Below are 14,284 nucleotides of genomic sequence, written 5' to 3'. Positions count from 1 at the left end.
CCTCATCCTGTACTGTCTAAGGGAATCAATATGGCACCTCCTCCTCCCATATGTATAAATACAAATATACAGAGAAGGAATGTTCTGGGCACACAATAAGCTATACCCTCATACCTGTACTGTCTAAGGGAATCAATATGGCACCTCCTCCTCCCATATGTATAAATACAAATATACAGAGAAGGAATGTTCTGGGCACACAATAAGCTATACCCTCATACTGTACTGTCTAAGGGAATCAATATGGCACCTCCTCCTCCCATATGTATAAATACAAATATACAGAGAAGGAATGTTCTGGGCACACAATAAGCTATACCCTCATACTGTACTGTCTAAGGGAATCAATATGGCACCTCCTCCTCCCATATGTATAAATACAAATATACAGAGAAGGAATGTTCTGGGCACACAATAAGCTATACCGTCATACTGTACTGTCTAAGGGAATCAATATGGCAGCTACTACAATTATACCTACACTATAGACACAAATTACAGAGATGGAATGCTCTGGACACCCAGTAGGCGACTGGAAAATAACATTCTAATTTAAATAAGCTTAAGAATAAATATACACAAATATAAAAGGAAGTAATTTTCTTTATAAAAGCCAGCCCTGTTGAAAGTACAGAAATACAACCCCCCCTATAATTAATTACACGGTGCTTTAATTGTATAATTATCTTGCCGTTTCTTTGGCTGCTGGATAATTAATGATTGAAGTTGAAATTTTACATTTTTGCATTTATAAAAAAAGAAAAAAAAGAAAAGTGCTGAGATGTAACTGCAGTCGGCACATGAGTGGTACTGGGTTCATGTGAGTCAGTACAGAGGTGAATGGGTTGGAGATACAAAATATGCAAAGTACATAAATTAGATTTCTGCTGAAAATTATTGGGGGCAAAGTACATAAAGTGAGGCAGTATGGGTATCCCCTGTGGTATATCCCCTGCTGTATATTCCTTGTGGCATATTCCCTGCTGTATATCCCCTTCTGCATAACCCCCTGCTGTATATTCCCCTGCTGTATATTCCCTGCTGTATATTCCTTGTGGCATATTCCCTGCTGTATATTCCCTGCTGTATATTCCTTGTGGCATATCCCCTGCTGTATATTCCCCTGCTATATATTCCTTGTGGCATATCCTCTGCTGTATATTCCTTGTGGCATATCCCCTTCTGTATATTCCCTGCTGCATATCCCCTGCTGCATATTTCCTGCTGCATATTCCCTGCTGCATTTCCCCTGCTGCATATCCACTGTTGTATATTCCCTGCTGTATATCCCCTGCTGTATTTCCCCCGCTGTATATCCCCTGCTGTATATTACCTGCTGTATATTCCCTGCTGTATATCCCCTGCTGCATATTCCCCGCTGCATATTCCCCGCTGTATATCCACTGTTGTATATTCCCTGCTGTATATTACCTGCTGTATATCCCCCGCTGTATATTCCCTGCTGCATATTCCCTGCTGTATTTCCCCTGCTGTATATCCCCTGCTGTATATTCCCTGCTGTATATCCACTGTTGTATATTCCCTGCTGTATATTCCCTGCTGTATATTCCCTGCTGTATATTCCCTGCTGTATTTCCCCTGGCTGTGCAGAGAGGGTTGGCCGAGACACTGAATGATTGTGGCAAAGGGATTATTATCCGTGAACCTAGGGCAGCAGTGAATTAACAGAAACAGGTGCTTTGGGGCAAATACAATCCATCTGTGATTTGGACCCTAGCAACCAGCTCTGGAGATCTGCTGAATAAAAAGCTAAATAACTCAGAAACCACAAATAATAAAAAATGAAAACCAATTGCAAATTATCTCAGAATATCACTCTCTACATCATACTAACAGTTAATTTAAAGGTGAACCACCCCTTTAATGTATAGCTTTTTATTAGTGAATAATAATTAGTATGGTACAATTAGGTGCAGTTTATGATGCTTTATTTAATGTTTAAGAGCAGATTATACCGTATTCCATTGCTTAGAGTCCCCCATTGTCAGCTCTGAGTTACTTACAAGTAGAATTTCTCCTCCCAGACAGGATTGAGGTTCCCGTAAATGGTTTTCGTTCTCTTCTTAGTCTTTCCCACCTGCACAGTGACGTAGGGGTCGGAGGAGCCCGTCTTATCCTTGGCTTGTAGACCCTGAGCACACAGCACTGTGGGGGGATACAGTAACATGTCAGACTGGGGGATCCTGAGCACACACCCCAGTAATATCCTAAAATACATTGAATTAACAGCAGTGTCGGATATTATCTCTTCTCTACTACACGACTTTAATTCTAGTCATCAAGACATCAAAGGGGAAGTGTACCCTAAAACATTATTTTGATGCAGACAGGTTTGTTTTCACAAATTATATATTGTTGCTTTTTTATTTCAAATTGATTTCTATCCAATAGCAGCAATGGATCCTGGTTTTGTCCTATCATTAGCCTCCTGCATTTACACACCCCTCGAGGGTGAGATTTAGCTCAGGAAAGATTATATATTGTGCCGATATACATTGGGGTTTCTAATCCACTAATTCAAGGACAGGTTGGATATTTTTACTTTATACAAGTTCCTGACTCCCATCACATTAGGAGCCTCAGCAATTCTTCAGTTCTTTAATGTGATGCCGAGTATGAGAGAGAGACAGACAGACAGACGGCCGTGCTACAGACACACTCCAAGGAATTGAATCATATGAACTGTAATAATAAGAAGCCCCTGGGGAGCTCCGGCTGCCACAACCTCTATGTGAGACTCACAGGCCTAACAATAAGGTCCCATCTGGCTGTCAGGCCCAATACACAAACAGGCAGTTAACAGGCATTTAATCTAATGGAGCTAATAAAGGCACTGACCTTCCCTCACACGTGGCAGGGATAATTGGGAAGCAAAGGATAAAATTATTCTGACCAGTGTTGTACTTTACAGGGGGGCAAATATTATTGGAAACTGGCAGAGAGGAGATCAATAATGAGGCTGACAAACTACAGCACAAATTGGCTGGAATAAAGGTTCAATTCAGGTAGAGCCAATATATATATATAATATATGCACCTCTACAATCAGATCCTGACTATAAAGTGAGGGACAGAGAGGTCAATGAGACAGTGAGGGAGAGGTCAATACGAGAGTAACATAATAACATAGTAAGTTGGGTTGAAAACCAGAACCACGTCCATGAAGTTCAACCATTTTCTGTCTATAAAACCTGCCTAACTGCTAGTTGATCCAGAGGAAGGCAAAAAACCTCTTTAATTTGTCTCAGACGGAGTAAACTCCTTCTCCAAGATGCCAATTGGAGCAGTCCCAGTAAGGGAGGAAGAGTTAAATCAAGCAGTGAGGGAGGCAGAGGCAAGAGACAGTGAAGGAGGAGAGGTAAGTGAAACAGTGAGATGCAGAGGTAGTGAGACAGAGAGGGAGGAGATGTAGAGGTGAGTGAGACAGAGAGGGAGGAGATGCAGAGGTGAGTGAGACAGAGAGGGAGGAGATGTAGAGGTGAGTGAGACAGAGAGGGAGGAGATGCAGAGGTGAGTGAGACAGAGAGGGAGGAGATGTAGAGGTGAGTGAGACAGAGAGGGAGGAGATGTAGAGGTGAGTGAGACAGAGAGGGAGGAGATGTAGAGGTGAGTGAGACAGAGAGGGAGGAGATGTAGAGGTGAGTGAGACAGAGAGGGAGGAGATGCAGAGGTGAGTGAGACAGAGAGGGAGGAGATGCAGAGGTGAGTGAGCCAGTGAGTAAAAGAGAGGTGAAAGACAGTGAGTGTGGGAGGAGGTGGTGAGTGAGGGAGACAATAAAAGAGGCATTAGTGAGTGAGAAAGTAGATTTCTGTGGATTCACCAGTGATAGTGATCTTGGCAGACCATTTTGAGGTCCCGTCCAACACACTCTGCTTCACAGTTTTCATCTGCTGGGCATGGGCCACCTTCCCCACATCAAACACATCCCTGATCACTTCAAAGATCTCCGGCTTGTTCCTCTCCCGAATCTTCATACGATCTTTCATGGCCATGATGATATTCTGGGTGCGGTCCTCTGCTCCATGCTTGGAGCTCTTCTCTGCTGCCCCTGTTAGAAAAACATAAACAGACCCAACGTTACTGAACCCGGGAAAATGGAGGCAATATTATAATTAGGAACCTTCCATTGGGTCCTTGAATACCATCCCCCTTCCGTGTTTAACCTGGTAGAAAGCTCTTTTTTTGTTCTAATTTCCTACTTCTGGACTTTTCTCTTTCCTTTGATAAAGTTCATGGGTGACTATAAGATCCAACTGAAAGGGATGTGCTTTATCCATTGAACTAATATCTGTGTTGCCGTTACTAATGAAGCCCTGGTCACAAAAGGGAACTCTTGCTCCTCGAACTGTTTAATTTCTCTTCAAATTCCCCTCATACCCGTCTCAGTTGGAAACAAGCACCACCTCTTACATGACCATGGTAAAGAGAGCAGCCTGGGAAGTTGAGCTCTGGTGCAGAGTGGATGATGGGAGCTGTAGTTCAGTATCTGATGGGCTCTAGGTATAGACTGTTTAGATATGCAAGACAATTCAGTCACCCGGTTCCAATCAGAACCTAAGGGTTGACCTTGGAGAGATGGTTGGTGTTCTACAAGTTGGAAATAACAGATATAATAATAACTGATATAAATCTCTGCTGTTCACTACATGTTCTGACTGTCAGCAGAATGTACCACATGTATTACACAACTCTCACCTTGAGTATAAAGGAACAAGCACAGACTGTGATACTGGATGTGTGAGGAGCCTCTAGTTAGATGCCCAGTTGTGCAGAACTGACATGTCTAACACTTTCTAATCGAGGAGCCCAGGGAATTAGAGAAGAGCAGAGCTCCATGTGGCTGAGCTGGAAACAAGCACAATGTGCAGATTCCATGTGAGCAGCTGAAGGTTCTTCAAGGTAACCGGGCAGGAGCGAGTGGGCCCCAGATGTTGTTATAATAAGAGCCCAGTCATTCAGCCTCAGGCACGGCTCAGTGCACATGATACCTCCCATTTGTGTCTGTATATTACCCACCTAGATTGTAAGCTCTACGGGGCAGGGAACTCTTTCCTCTTGTACTTTGTATTTATTACTGTAATGACCCCTGCTTGTTGTATTAATGTATTGTTCTGCTGTACAGCGCTGCTATATATAGTGAATAAAGTAGCCCCTCTTGTAAAATATAGGGATATTATAAGTTACCGAGGAGTTTCATGACCATATAAAAGTACGAGGCCATGGAACTCCGAGGTAACTTCTAATATCCTCATATTTTGCAACTGGAGGTACTTTATTTATTATAATACACACGTTTCAGTGAGTCATGTGACAGAAATGTCATCAGAACTCACCGTTTATAACTGATGACATCAGAACTCACCGTTTATAGGAATATAATTTACAAGATAGTCATTGGCTTTTGTGTATTGTAAGGAGTATAACAGTACTGCTACATAAATACACATATGTGGCTTTAGGGGTCTGTGTGTGGCTCCGGGGGTCTGTGTGTGGCTCCGGGGGTCTGTGTGTGGCTCCGGGGGTCTGTGTGTGGCTCCGGGGGTCTGTGTGTGGCTCCGGGGGTCTGTGTGTGGCTCCGGGTCCTGTTGGCTAGGGTCTCTGTGTGGCTCTAGGGTCTCTGTGTGGCTCTAGGGTCTCTGTGTGGCTCTAGGGTCTCTGTGTGGCTCTAGGGTCTCTGTGTGGCTCTAGGTCTCTGTGTGGCTCTAGGGTCTCTGTGTGGCTCTAGGGTCTCTGTGTGGCTCTAGGGTCTCTGTGTGGCTCTAGGGTCTCTGTGTGGCTCTAGGGTCTCTGTGTGGCTCTAGGGTCTCTGTGTGGCTCTAGGGTCTCTGTGTGGCTCCAGAGGGCTGTTGGGACTTGCAGTTCAGTAGTACAGTGCTGGCATGGCTGTGTATGATCCAGCTGAAGGAATAACATTGCTGCTAGTGTTCAGAGAGGAATGAAGGTTTCTCCAAGTACAAATCCCTAGCGAGCCTGCTGAGCACTAATAATCACTGGCAGAAATGACTGCCCTCACACACACACATAAAGGTAGAGTGGGCACCGTCGGGCACAATGTCATCTGTACAGAACAAACAATGAAATAATTCCAGGTGAGCCGAAAATAACAGCCTTCTCAGCCCTGCAATTTCCATTGCTAAGTCAGCTGGGTAGGAACAGGCAATGGCATTCCTGTGCCACCTACGGGTGCCGATGAGATGTGCTGCCCACACGCCTGAGCCACATGCACGTGCCGAGTCCTCATGACTTGTACATAAACCCCTTCACTGCCTACAGAACACACACCCCCATATGTAATATAAGGCACCAATGGGTTGATGTAACAAAAAAAAAACACGAAGTTTGCCCAGGAGCAGTAGCGCATAGCAACCAATCAGCAGACAGAATTTACTGGTCATCTGTTTAAAAGCAAACATCTTATTGGTTACTGCAAACTTTGTGCCTTTTGGGGCTAAGTTTGCCCAGGAGCAGTAACCCATGGCAACTCATAAGGTGCTTGCCTTTAAACAGGTGACTAGTAAATGCTACCTGCTGATTGGTTGCTATGGGTTACAGCCCCTGGCCAAACTAAGTGCCTTTTATTACATATCCCCAATAGTGCTTAGTACTACTTAGTACTGGCAGAATGACAGCAGGGATGAGTATTTAAAAAAAGGAAAGGTTAAAATGAAGTAAGCTTTATAAGAAATGTCTCTATAAATACACCATTAACCCCTCAAACTAGTGCTGCTCTGAGTCAAAAGAAACACTGAATTTCTTTCTTTCTATTGTGTACTCATGGGCTTCTGTATCAGACTTCCTGTTTTCAGCTTAAACCTCCAGGGCTAGGGCTTGAGCATGCTCAGTTTGCTCCTCTCATCCTCTGCCTTTTCCCTCCTCCTCTCCCTGCTGTAATCTGAGCCAGTGCTATAAGTGAGCAGGGAGAGACTCCGGAAGGAAGTGATGTCACACCAAGCTAATATGGCAGCTGCTATCCTAAACAAACAGAGAGAGCTTCTAGAGCTTTTTACTCAGGTATGGTAAAGCATTCTTCAGAATAAATATAGTGTTATAGCTTGCACTATTGTGGCTAATCTATTGGCAATAAACTTCTTCGGTAGCTTTCCTTCTCCTTTAATGGAATGTAAACTGCATATTCCCCAGAACCACTTTCAGGGAGAGGTCTGTACGGGTTCAGATCTGGTTCAGCAAGGATACAATGCCCTCAGCACTGTAGAGACAGAAGGCTACAAACCTTGCACGGGTTCCCCGATACTTACCCGAAAGGTTATTGTTTGGACTCTTCCTTTGTGGGTCAGGCAAGTGCCGTTCAGATAAGCAGCAGTGCACCAATACCTTTCAGTTTAATGAAGTGGCAGTTGCGAGTGGTCTACCTCTAGCCTGCTGAGCTGGCCATTATATGTTACAAACATAACCACTCCAGTGCTGAATACTCACTCTGCAAGCAGTCGGCATTGAGCAAGTCTTGGCACTTTTCATGGCACTTGACGCCGCACTCAGAGCAGCGCATCCCCTGCCGAGCGATTCCCCATAATAATCCCTCACACTCGTAGCAGTAGGTCGGGGTCGTTGCCGTCCATACCTCAAAGTTGTGGGGTGTTGTGCAGGAGATGGGGTAGATTAGGGCCTGTAGCGTTTTCTTGTACACGTGTGTTTTCTGAAACAGAATAATCATGTCAGTCACAATCTGTCCCGTGTCCTTCCCAGAGGATCGAACATCCCAACATTTGCCAATTGGTCAGATATCAGGCAGTTTGGACACACACACAAATAGCCCAATTGCCTTTCCACCATTCTGACCACTGAGAACATCACTCCGATTCCTACGAACAAATCTGGCCAATTGAGTTCAGCCAGAAATGTTTGACATTGAAGCTATAAATTGAGGTCCTTACCAGGTCTTCATCCTTCAGAGACGTGCGGGTCGCCATGGCAGAGGTGATACCGGCTTTCCGTGACTGGACCAGCGACTGGAAGAACAAATAATACCAACACAATCAGGGGCTGAATGAGTCGTATTCAAGCGCCACATTATACCGCCGGCTAATAAAATGGCAAAAACATCTCTGTTTCTCACAGGCAACTGGGCACAGACTGAGCAGAGAACAGAGAGGGTACCGGGAGTTGCCAGATACTCCCAGATATCCTTACATTATAAATGCATGGTAACTACAACAAGGAGACGAATGACTGGGATGAGATACTGGATCATAATACACTGCTGTAAATTTACATCTTGCAATGAAGAACTTTTTAATAACATTTTCCTCTTAAAAAGAAAGTGCTGAGGAATGGGATTTCTTTAGTTCAATACTAAACAACAAGGCCGGATTTAGAGAGGAGAAAGCCCCAGTGCAGTTTTATGGTGGGAGTTGGGGTAGTGGGTATTTATTTAGCAGTTATTTAATCATATCCATTTGGATCTATGGCTCCTCCTACTGAAGGGCCCCTGGGAAAGTGTCCCAACCTAAATCCGGCCCAGAATCAGGAGCTACAGGGAATGGGAACCAACTCAAACCAAAAGGGTTCAATACAATATAAAATGAAAGGGACAGGGCACATATATGCCAGGCCTGCCATGCCAGGAATATGTAGGTATCACATTCAGGCCCCATCACTGAATATAATGTAGGAGAAAAAGGTTTTTCACTCACATAATAAGACCTGTGCCACCAACATACAGCAGCTCCCAAAAACGGCTCCCCCTACTGGCCGGGGAGTTTTTTTTATTGTAGAACTATTTCTGGGAAGATTATAATGGGCACATTCTGGCCCAGTTTGGTCACTGGAAATATTAGTGTTTGATACAAACACTCACCCATCTGTCCTTGCCATCTCATATATATGTAATTTTGTAGGGGTTGGGTCTCCACTAGAGGATTATCTGAAACACACAGGACCCATGGGTTGGACCATTTCAGCTTTTGAAAGAAAGCCCCAAGTGTGGGTTTGGCTGGTGGCAGGTAACATTTCCATTCAGGCCCTTCCCCTTTGTGGAGGTACAAGAGCTTGCCCTTCTCCTATGGTGATTGATCTGACGGGAACTGGGCCAAGTGTGGGTCTCAACATAGAAGAGGACTTCAGGCTGGGTTGGGCGTTGATTGAAAAGTAGTTGGTCAAGGTTTGGCAGAAAATATCTAACCCACTCATCGCCAGTCTCCGCTACCAAAAACAACTCCCCTTTTCTTGGAGGAGACATTGTTAGAGCTCCTTTTAATTCCATTAAATCAGTGATGTACAATGGGAAAATGTAGCCAAACCCTAATATAGCAACAGAAAAAGGACAAAGGCAGGGAGGCAAGTAACTACAAACTCATAAGCCGTTGGCTCGGGGTGGGCACCACTTACCATAGCCTGTAGAATGGAGTGAAAGCAAATGAAAGGATAATAGAGATTAGTAAGAGAAACATAAGCACCCAGTTCCTGCTCATCATCCTCCATTGTAACCAACCAGTTTGGAAGCAAAGAGTGCACATCGACCCTACTAACAACCTTCATATTTATATCAGGTCTCTGCCACATGGTGCCCTGTCCTACACAGTGCCCTCCATATGCACCAGTGGCTCAGCAACCAATTGGATGTTTGCTTTGATTTTTCTCAAGGTATGAATTGGTTAATTAAAGGAAAACTATACCCCCCAAACAATGTAGGTCTCTATAAAAAGATATTGCATAAAACAGCTGATATGTAAAACCTGCTTCATGTAAATAAACCATTTTCATAATAATATACTTTTTTAGTAGTATGTGCCATTGGGTAATCATAAATAGAAAATTGCCATTTTAAAAAATAAGGACCGCCCCCTGGGATCGTAGGATTCACTGTACTGTATGTTAGGTCACAAGAGCCAATTAACAGAGTTCTGTATTTTGCTTCCACACTTCTTCCTGTTACAGTTAAAGTTGAAGTATTTCTGGTCAGGTGATCTCTTCCTGTTACAGTTAAAGTTGAAGTATTTCTGGTCAGGTGATCTCTTCCTGTTACAGTAAGAGCTGCAGTATTTCTGGTCAGGTGATCTCTGAGGCAGCACAGAGACCATCACGAAATGGTGGCTCAAGGCAAGAGATGTAATAGGGCAATATTTACTTAAATATATATTCCAGTTTGGTAAGATTCTTTAATATGCCACTTAATATGATATGAACTATCTGTTGCTTAAATGTTCATTTTGGGGGTATAGTTTTCCTTTAATGTGACTTTTCCCTGGGATGCTTGCCCTGCTCTTGCTTATAATAGGTCACCATAAACTAGACCAGTGCCCGAGACCAAGAAGAATAAGGCCAAAATATATCAATAAGAAAAAACCCCTACAGGTTGCTCAGCTAATTGTCTGCATAAAGTGTAAGCAGTTCAAGGCAAGGATCTCCCCTATGGCCCAGTATATGAGGAAAGGGAACCTGCATTATGTGTCCGTAACATGCTCGGCCCCTGGCAGTACAGAAATCAGAAGTCTTCATTAAACAATATCACATTAATATCATACAAGAGTAAAGGTCAGGTATTTAATTGAGACTCCCCTTTGTGCAGCTTAAATGAGGAGATCTGACAATGAAAGACTCACCAGGTCGCTAACCAGAGGGATGGGCTTCTTCTTGCGCAGATCAGGCATGCTGTCAATTCCATAGAGTCCTCCTGCCGGCCTGAAAAGACAGCAGATATTTACAATCTACAGCTTTTAGGGGCAGCAAATAGTCAAAGTAGGAGAATAGCTAAAAACAGTTGGTCCATTTGTTCCAGGATAGAAACGACAAATGTAGTTCTTTGTGATGGGCCCCAAGAGTGTAGTAGCAGTGTCACACTGGTCTGAGTACCTGAGGATCTCCAGGTGGGTCCAGCTATTTCTTATTGCTACTATAAGTCTATATAACCTCAATACTATGTTGCAGTTTCTCCATCTCAATTGTTACAAGAGTGAGTCCTGCATGTTGGGTTCTCTGGTGAACCCCAGGATGCTCAGTCCAAAACTGCAGGGTAGAATGGGTGCTACCAGCTTTTCTTGAGGGTGAAACAGGTGGAATTATCCATCATTCATCAGTACAAAGAGAGAAGAATGGATGGAATTAGCTCAGCCAGCACCGAGAGTATAGGAACTAGGGTCTACTCTAAACTGTTCAGCCTCACTATATTTATATTTTCAGCCACCCAACTTCTCAGGCACCAGGGGCAGATTTATTAAGGGCCAAATTGAAAATTCACATTTTTTATGGTCAAAAATTCGAGTTTTAATTAGAATTTCGAGATTTATCATACTCTGATCCTTTAAAAACTCGAATTTGACTATTTGCCACCTAAAACCTGTTGAGTTCATGTATAAGTCAATGGGAAAGGTTCAGTGACCATATTTAAACTATTAGTAGCCATCCTGACATTTGAGGTTTTTTCCGGAGAAAAAACAGGAATCGAGTGTAGTCGAATTTTCGGGTCGTAAATATTCATCCGAGTTTTAGAAGTTCGATTTTTTTAATAAATAAGCTCCCATTTGAATTTGGAGCAAAAAAACTCCCTTAAATTCAAAATTAGATTTTTAATAAATGTGCCTCCTAGTACGGGAGTCCCACAAGAGCTGGGGACTAGGAGATACTCTGGAAGACTAAGTTTCTGGTGCTGTATCTGGTAACAAATGTCCCCATGAATAAATAGCTTTTAGGTCCCTTATCCGTGCTCTCGAGGGCAATTACTGACACAATTCTGGCTATTATCTTGCAATGAGAAGAGATATTTGCAGCCTGCAATACTTACTGCAATATCTAACTTCAATTTAATCCTGCTTCCCCCTTGGGAATCAAACTCCACCCGCTGTTCAATTATAGTGGAGTACAGACCAATGTAAAGCCAAAACTAGAGGAAAGCCTGATTTATATTGCGCTTATGCTTTTAAAGAGTGGTTGTCAGACTTTCAGTTCAAAGCTGCCTTTTCCTGGTTAGGGCCCCTTTAAGATAATATCAAGGTAAAAGATACATCGGTCATGATCGTTTTATTAACTATAACATTCCTTTTTGAAATAGAAATATATAGAAAAAACGAATGTGGTTTATATCTGTAACCGTGACTGAGAAAAACTCATGTTCCTGGTGCTGTTCATGGAGCCTGTTCTTCCCCAATTACAGTTAGGCACCAGGCTTATCCAGCCCCATGGGAAATATCATGGGAGTAGCAGCCTACATGAAATGGCATTTATTTCACATGCTGCGGCACACGCTGCTCTAGGACTTGTCTTTCCAACCCAATTTTTTTTAATGGATTCCCTTGTGTTTAATAAGTTGCTCCTTTACAACCTGCTTACTGGGCATAGAACATCTAAATAACTATTAAAACCATAAGGAGCTGGAATTTATCTGAATGGATGAGCCAGTTATTTGTGTCAGAACGTTCTCTTTGGAGCTGAAGTCATGCCATCTTCATTTCTAGAAATAGCTTGGATCAGTTGTATATACAAGCCCCTGCCCATTAATTCTCAAAGCCGCTGGTTTGAGTTGAACTGTAGAGAACATTTGTTTGAGTTGAGCTATGGAGAACATGGGTTTGAGTTGAGCTGTAGGCAACATGGGTCAGAGCTGAGGTGAAGAGAACATTGGTTTGAGTTGAAGTGAAGAGAACGTGGGTTTGAGTTGAGCTGTAGAGAACATGGGTTTGAGTTAAGCTGTAGAGAACATGGGTTTAAATTAAGCTGTAGAGAACGTGGGTTTGAGTTGAGCTATGGAGAACATGGGTTTGAGCTGAGCTGTAGGGAGCATGGGTTTGAGTTGAGCTGTAGGGAGCATGGGTTTGAGCTGAGGTGAAGAGAACATTGGTTTGAGTTGAAGTGAAGAGAACATGGGTTTGAGTTGAGCTGTAGAGAACATGGGTTTGAGTTGAGCTGTAGAGAACATGGGTTTAAATAAAGCTGTAGAGAACATGGGTTTAAATTAAGCTGTAGAGAGCATGGGTTTGAGTTGAGATGTACAGAACACTGGTTTGTGTACATTATGTATGAATACATCTGGAGAACTTTAACAAGATCTACCATTTATTCAGTGCTTTCCAAGGAAGACATTATTATGTTATAATAGCGGGCTTATGCCGACAACTGACTGTTTTGGAATTGTGAGCCAGCACATGAAAATGATATGTTAGGGATAACAGAGGCAGAATATCAGGGTTGTATCATCCAGCCTGTTCCCCCACGCTATCTGTTTGTGTGTCAATAATCAGTAAGAAACAGTCACAGCAAGAATAATGTTCTTATACTATTGCTGGAATAAAAGAAAATAATTAAAATAACCCCGTATTTCCTCCTACATTCATCACACTAAGATTTTAGATTATCAACTTTGATCAACATTTTTTAGCAAATGAGATGCATAATTAAGCTTTATTCAAACACTCTCCCACCTGTGCAGCTCTGGCCTCCTCACTCTCCCACCCGAGCAGCTCTGGCCTCCTCACTCTCCCACCTGACCAGCTCTGGCCTCCTCACTCTCCCATCCAAGAAGCTCTGGCCTCCTCACTCTCCTACCCGAGCAGCTCTGGCCTCCTCACTCTCTCCCCCCCCCCCCGAGCAGCTCTGGCCTTCTCACTCTCCCCTGCCCCCCCCCCTGCCCCCCGAGCAGCTCTGGCCTTCTCACTCCTGGACTCCAATCTGCTTTAAAATTTTTACTCACAACTAACTGCACTGATTTTTTGTTCTAATAAAAATATCTTTCGACCCCTGCTACTGCCTTATCAAACAAAACTTGATAGACATGTGCCTTCATTCAACCCTTTATTCAACCTCAACCTCATGTTTTCACTCCTAACGATCTACACAAGCAGTGTTCCCTCTTCACATAGAAGCAGGTCTTCCTACTCAACCCCCATCAAAGGAGCTTTTGGTCCTCATTCTTGTTGTGGGGAAGCAAAAGACTACTGTGTCAGAGATGTAAGAATTATAAAACTGCAAGAATGGGGTCAGGAGAATAGATGAGCAACCTAGTTGATTGGAGTGACCAGATTCATTTCACTAGAAAACTATAACATGAAGATTTCAAGCCTAGCGGTATGTGATTTTCCCTAAACTACAGAAAAAGAGCTGCTTGGTAATGGCTGTGTGCGACTGCAGATCTTCCCGCCAGCAGCACATTGAAATCTCTGCCTTCTGTTTGAAGAGGATTATTATAAATACAAGCGCTGGATGCTTATCAAACACAACATCAGACAAGCAATGCCATATGGAGATCATCAAATGTACTCAAACGAAGAGGACTCCAAACTAAACAGCAATTATAGCCTTTTTCTGCATGAAAAC

The 14,284-nt window shown here is 43.3% G+C and overlaps 1 protein-coding gene across 10 annotated transcripts in view; it reads right to left on the bottom strand.

Moving 5' to 3' along the window:
• LOC108718947 (protein unc-13 homolog B) overlaps positions 1–14,284 on the bottom strand; it is a 193,185-nt gene that overhangs the window by 48,483 nt on the left and 130,418 nt on the right. For 5 of the 10 annotated variants that reach the window (XM_041570506.1, XM_041570519.1, XM_041570513.1 and 2 more), the window contains 6 exons: positions 10,582–10,660; positions 9,368–9,373; positions 7,915–7,989; positions 7,457–7,676; positions 3,843–4,070; positions 2,025–2,166 (listed from right to left, as the gene is read on the bottom strand). In XM_041570506.1, the coding sequence (XP_041426440.1) occupies positions 2,025–2,166; positions 3,843–4,070; positions 7,457–7,676; positions 7,915–7,989; positions 9,368–9,373; positions 10,582–10,660 (750 nt within the window). The remainder of the gene's footprint in view (positions 1–2,024; positions 2,167–3,842; positions 4,071–7,456; positions 7,677–7,914; positions 7,990–9,367; positions 9,374–10,581; positions 10,661–14,284) is intronic. The other 5 variants (XM_041570508.1, XM_018267488.2, XM_041570518.1 and 2 more) reach the window with 1 other exon arrangement.

This window comes from Xenopus laevis, chromosome 1L (assembly GCF_017654675.1).
Source record: "Xenopus laevis strain J_2021 chromosome 1L, Xenopus_laevis_v10.1, whole genome shotgun sequence".
Taxonomy (NCBI): Eukaryota; Metazoa; Chordata; class Amphibia; order Anura; family Pipidae; genus Xenopus; species Xenopus laevis.
The sequence above is the reverse complement of the archived record's forward strand: the minus strand, read 5'-3'. Positions and strand labels throughout refer to the sequence as shown.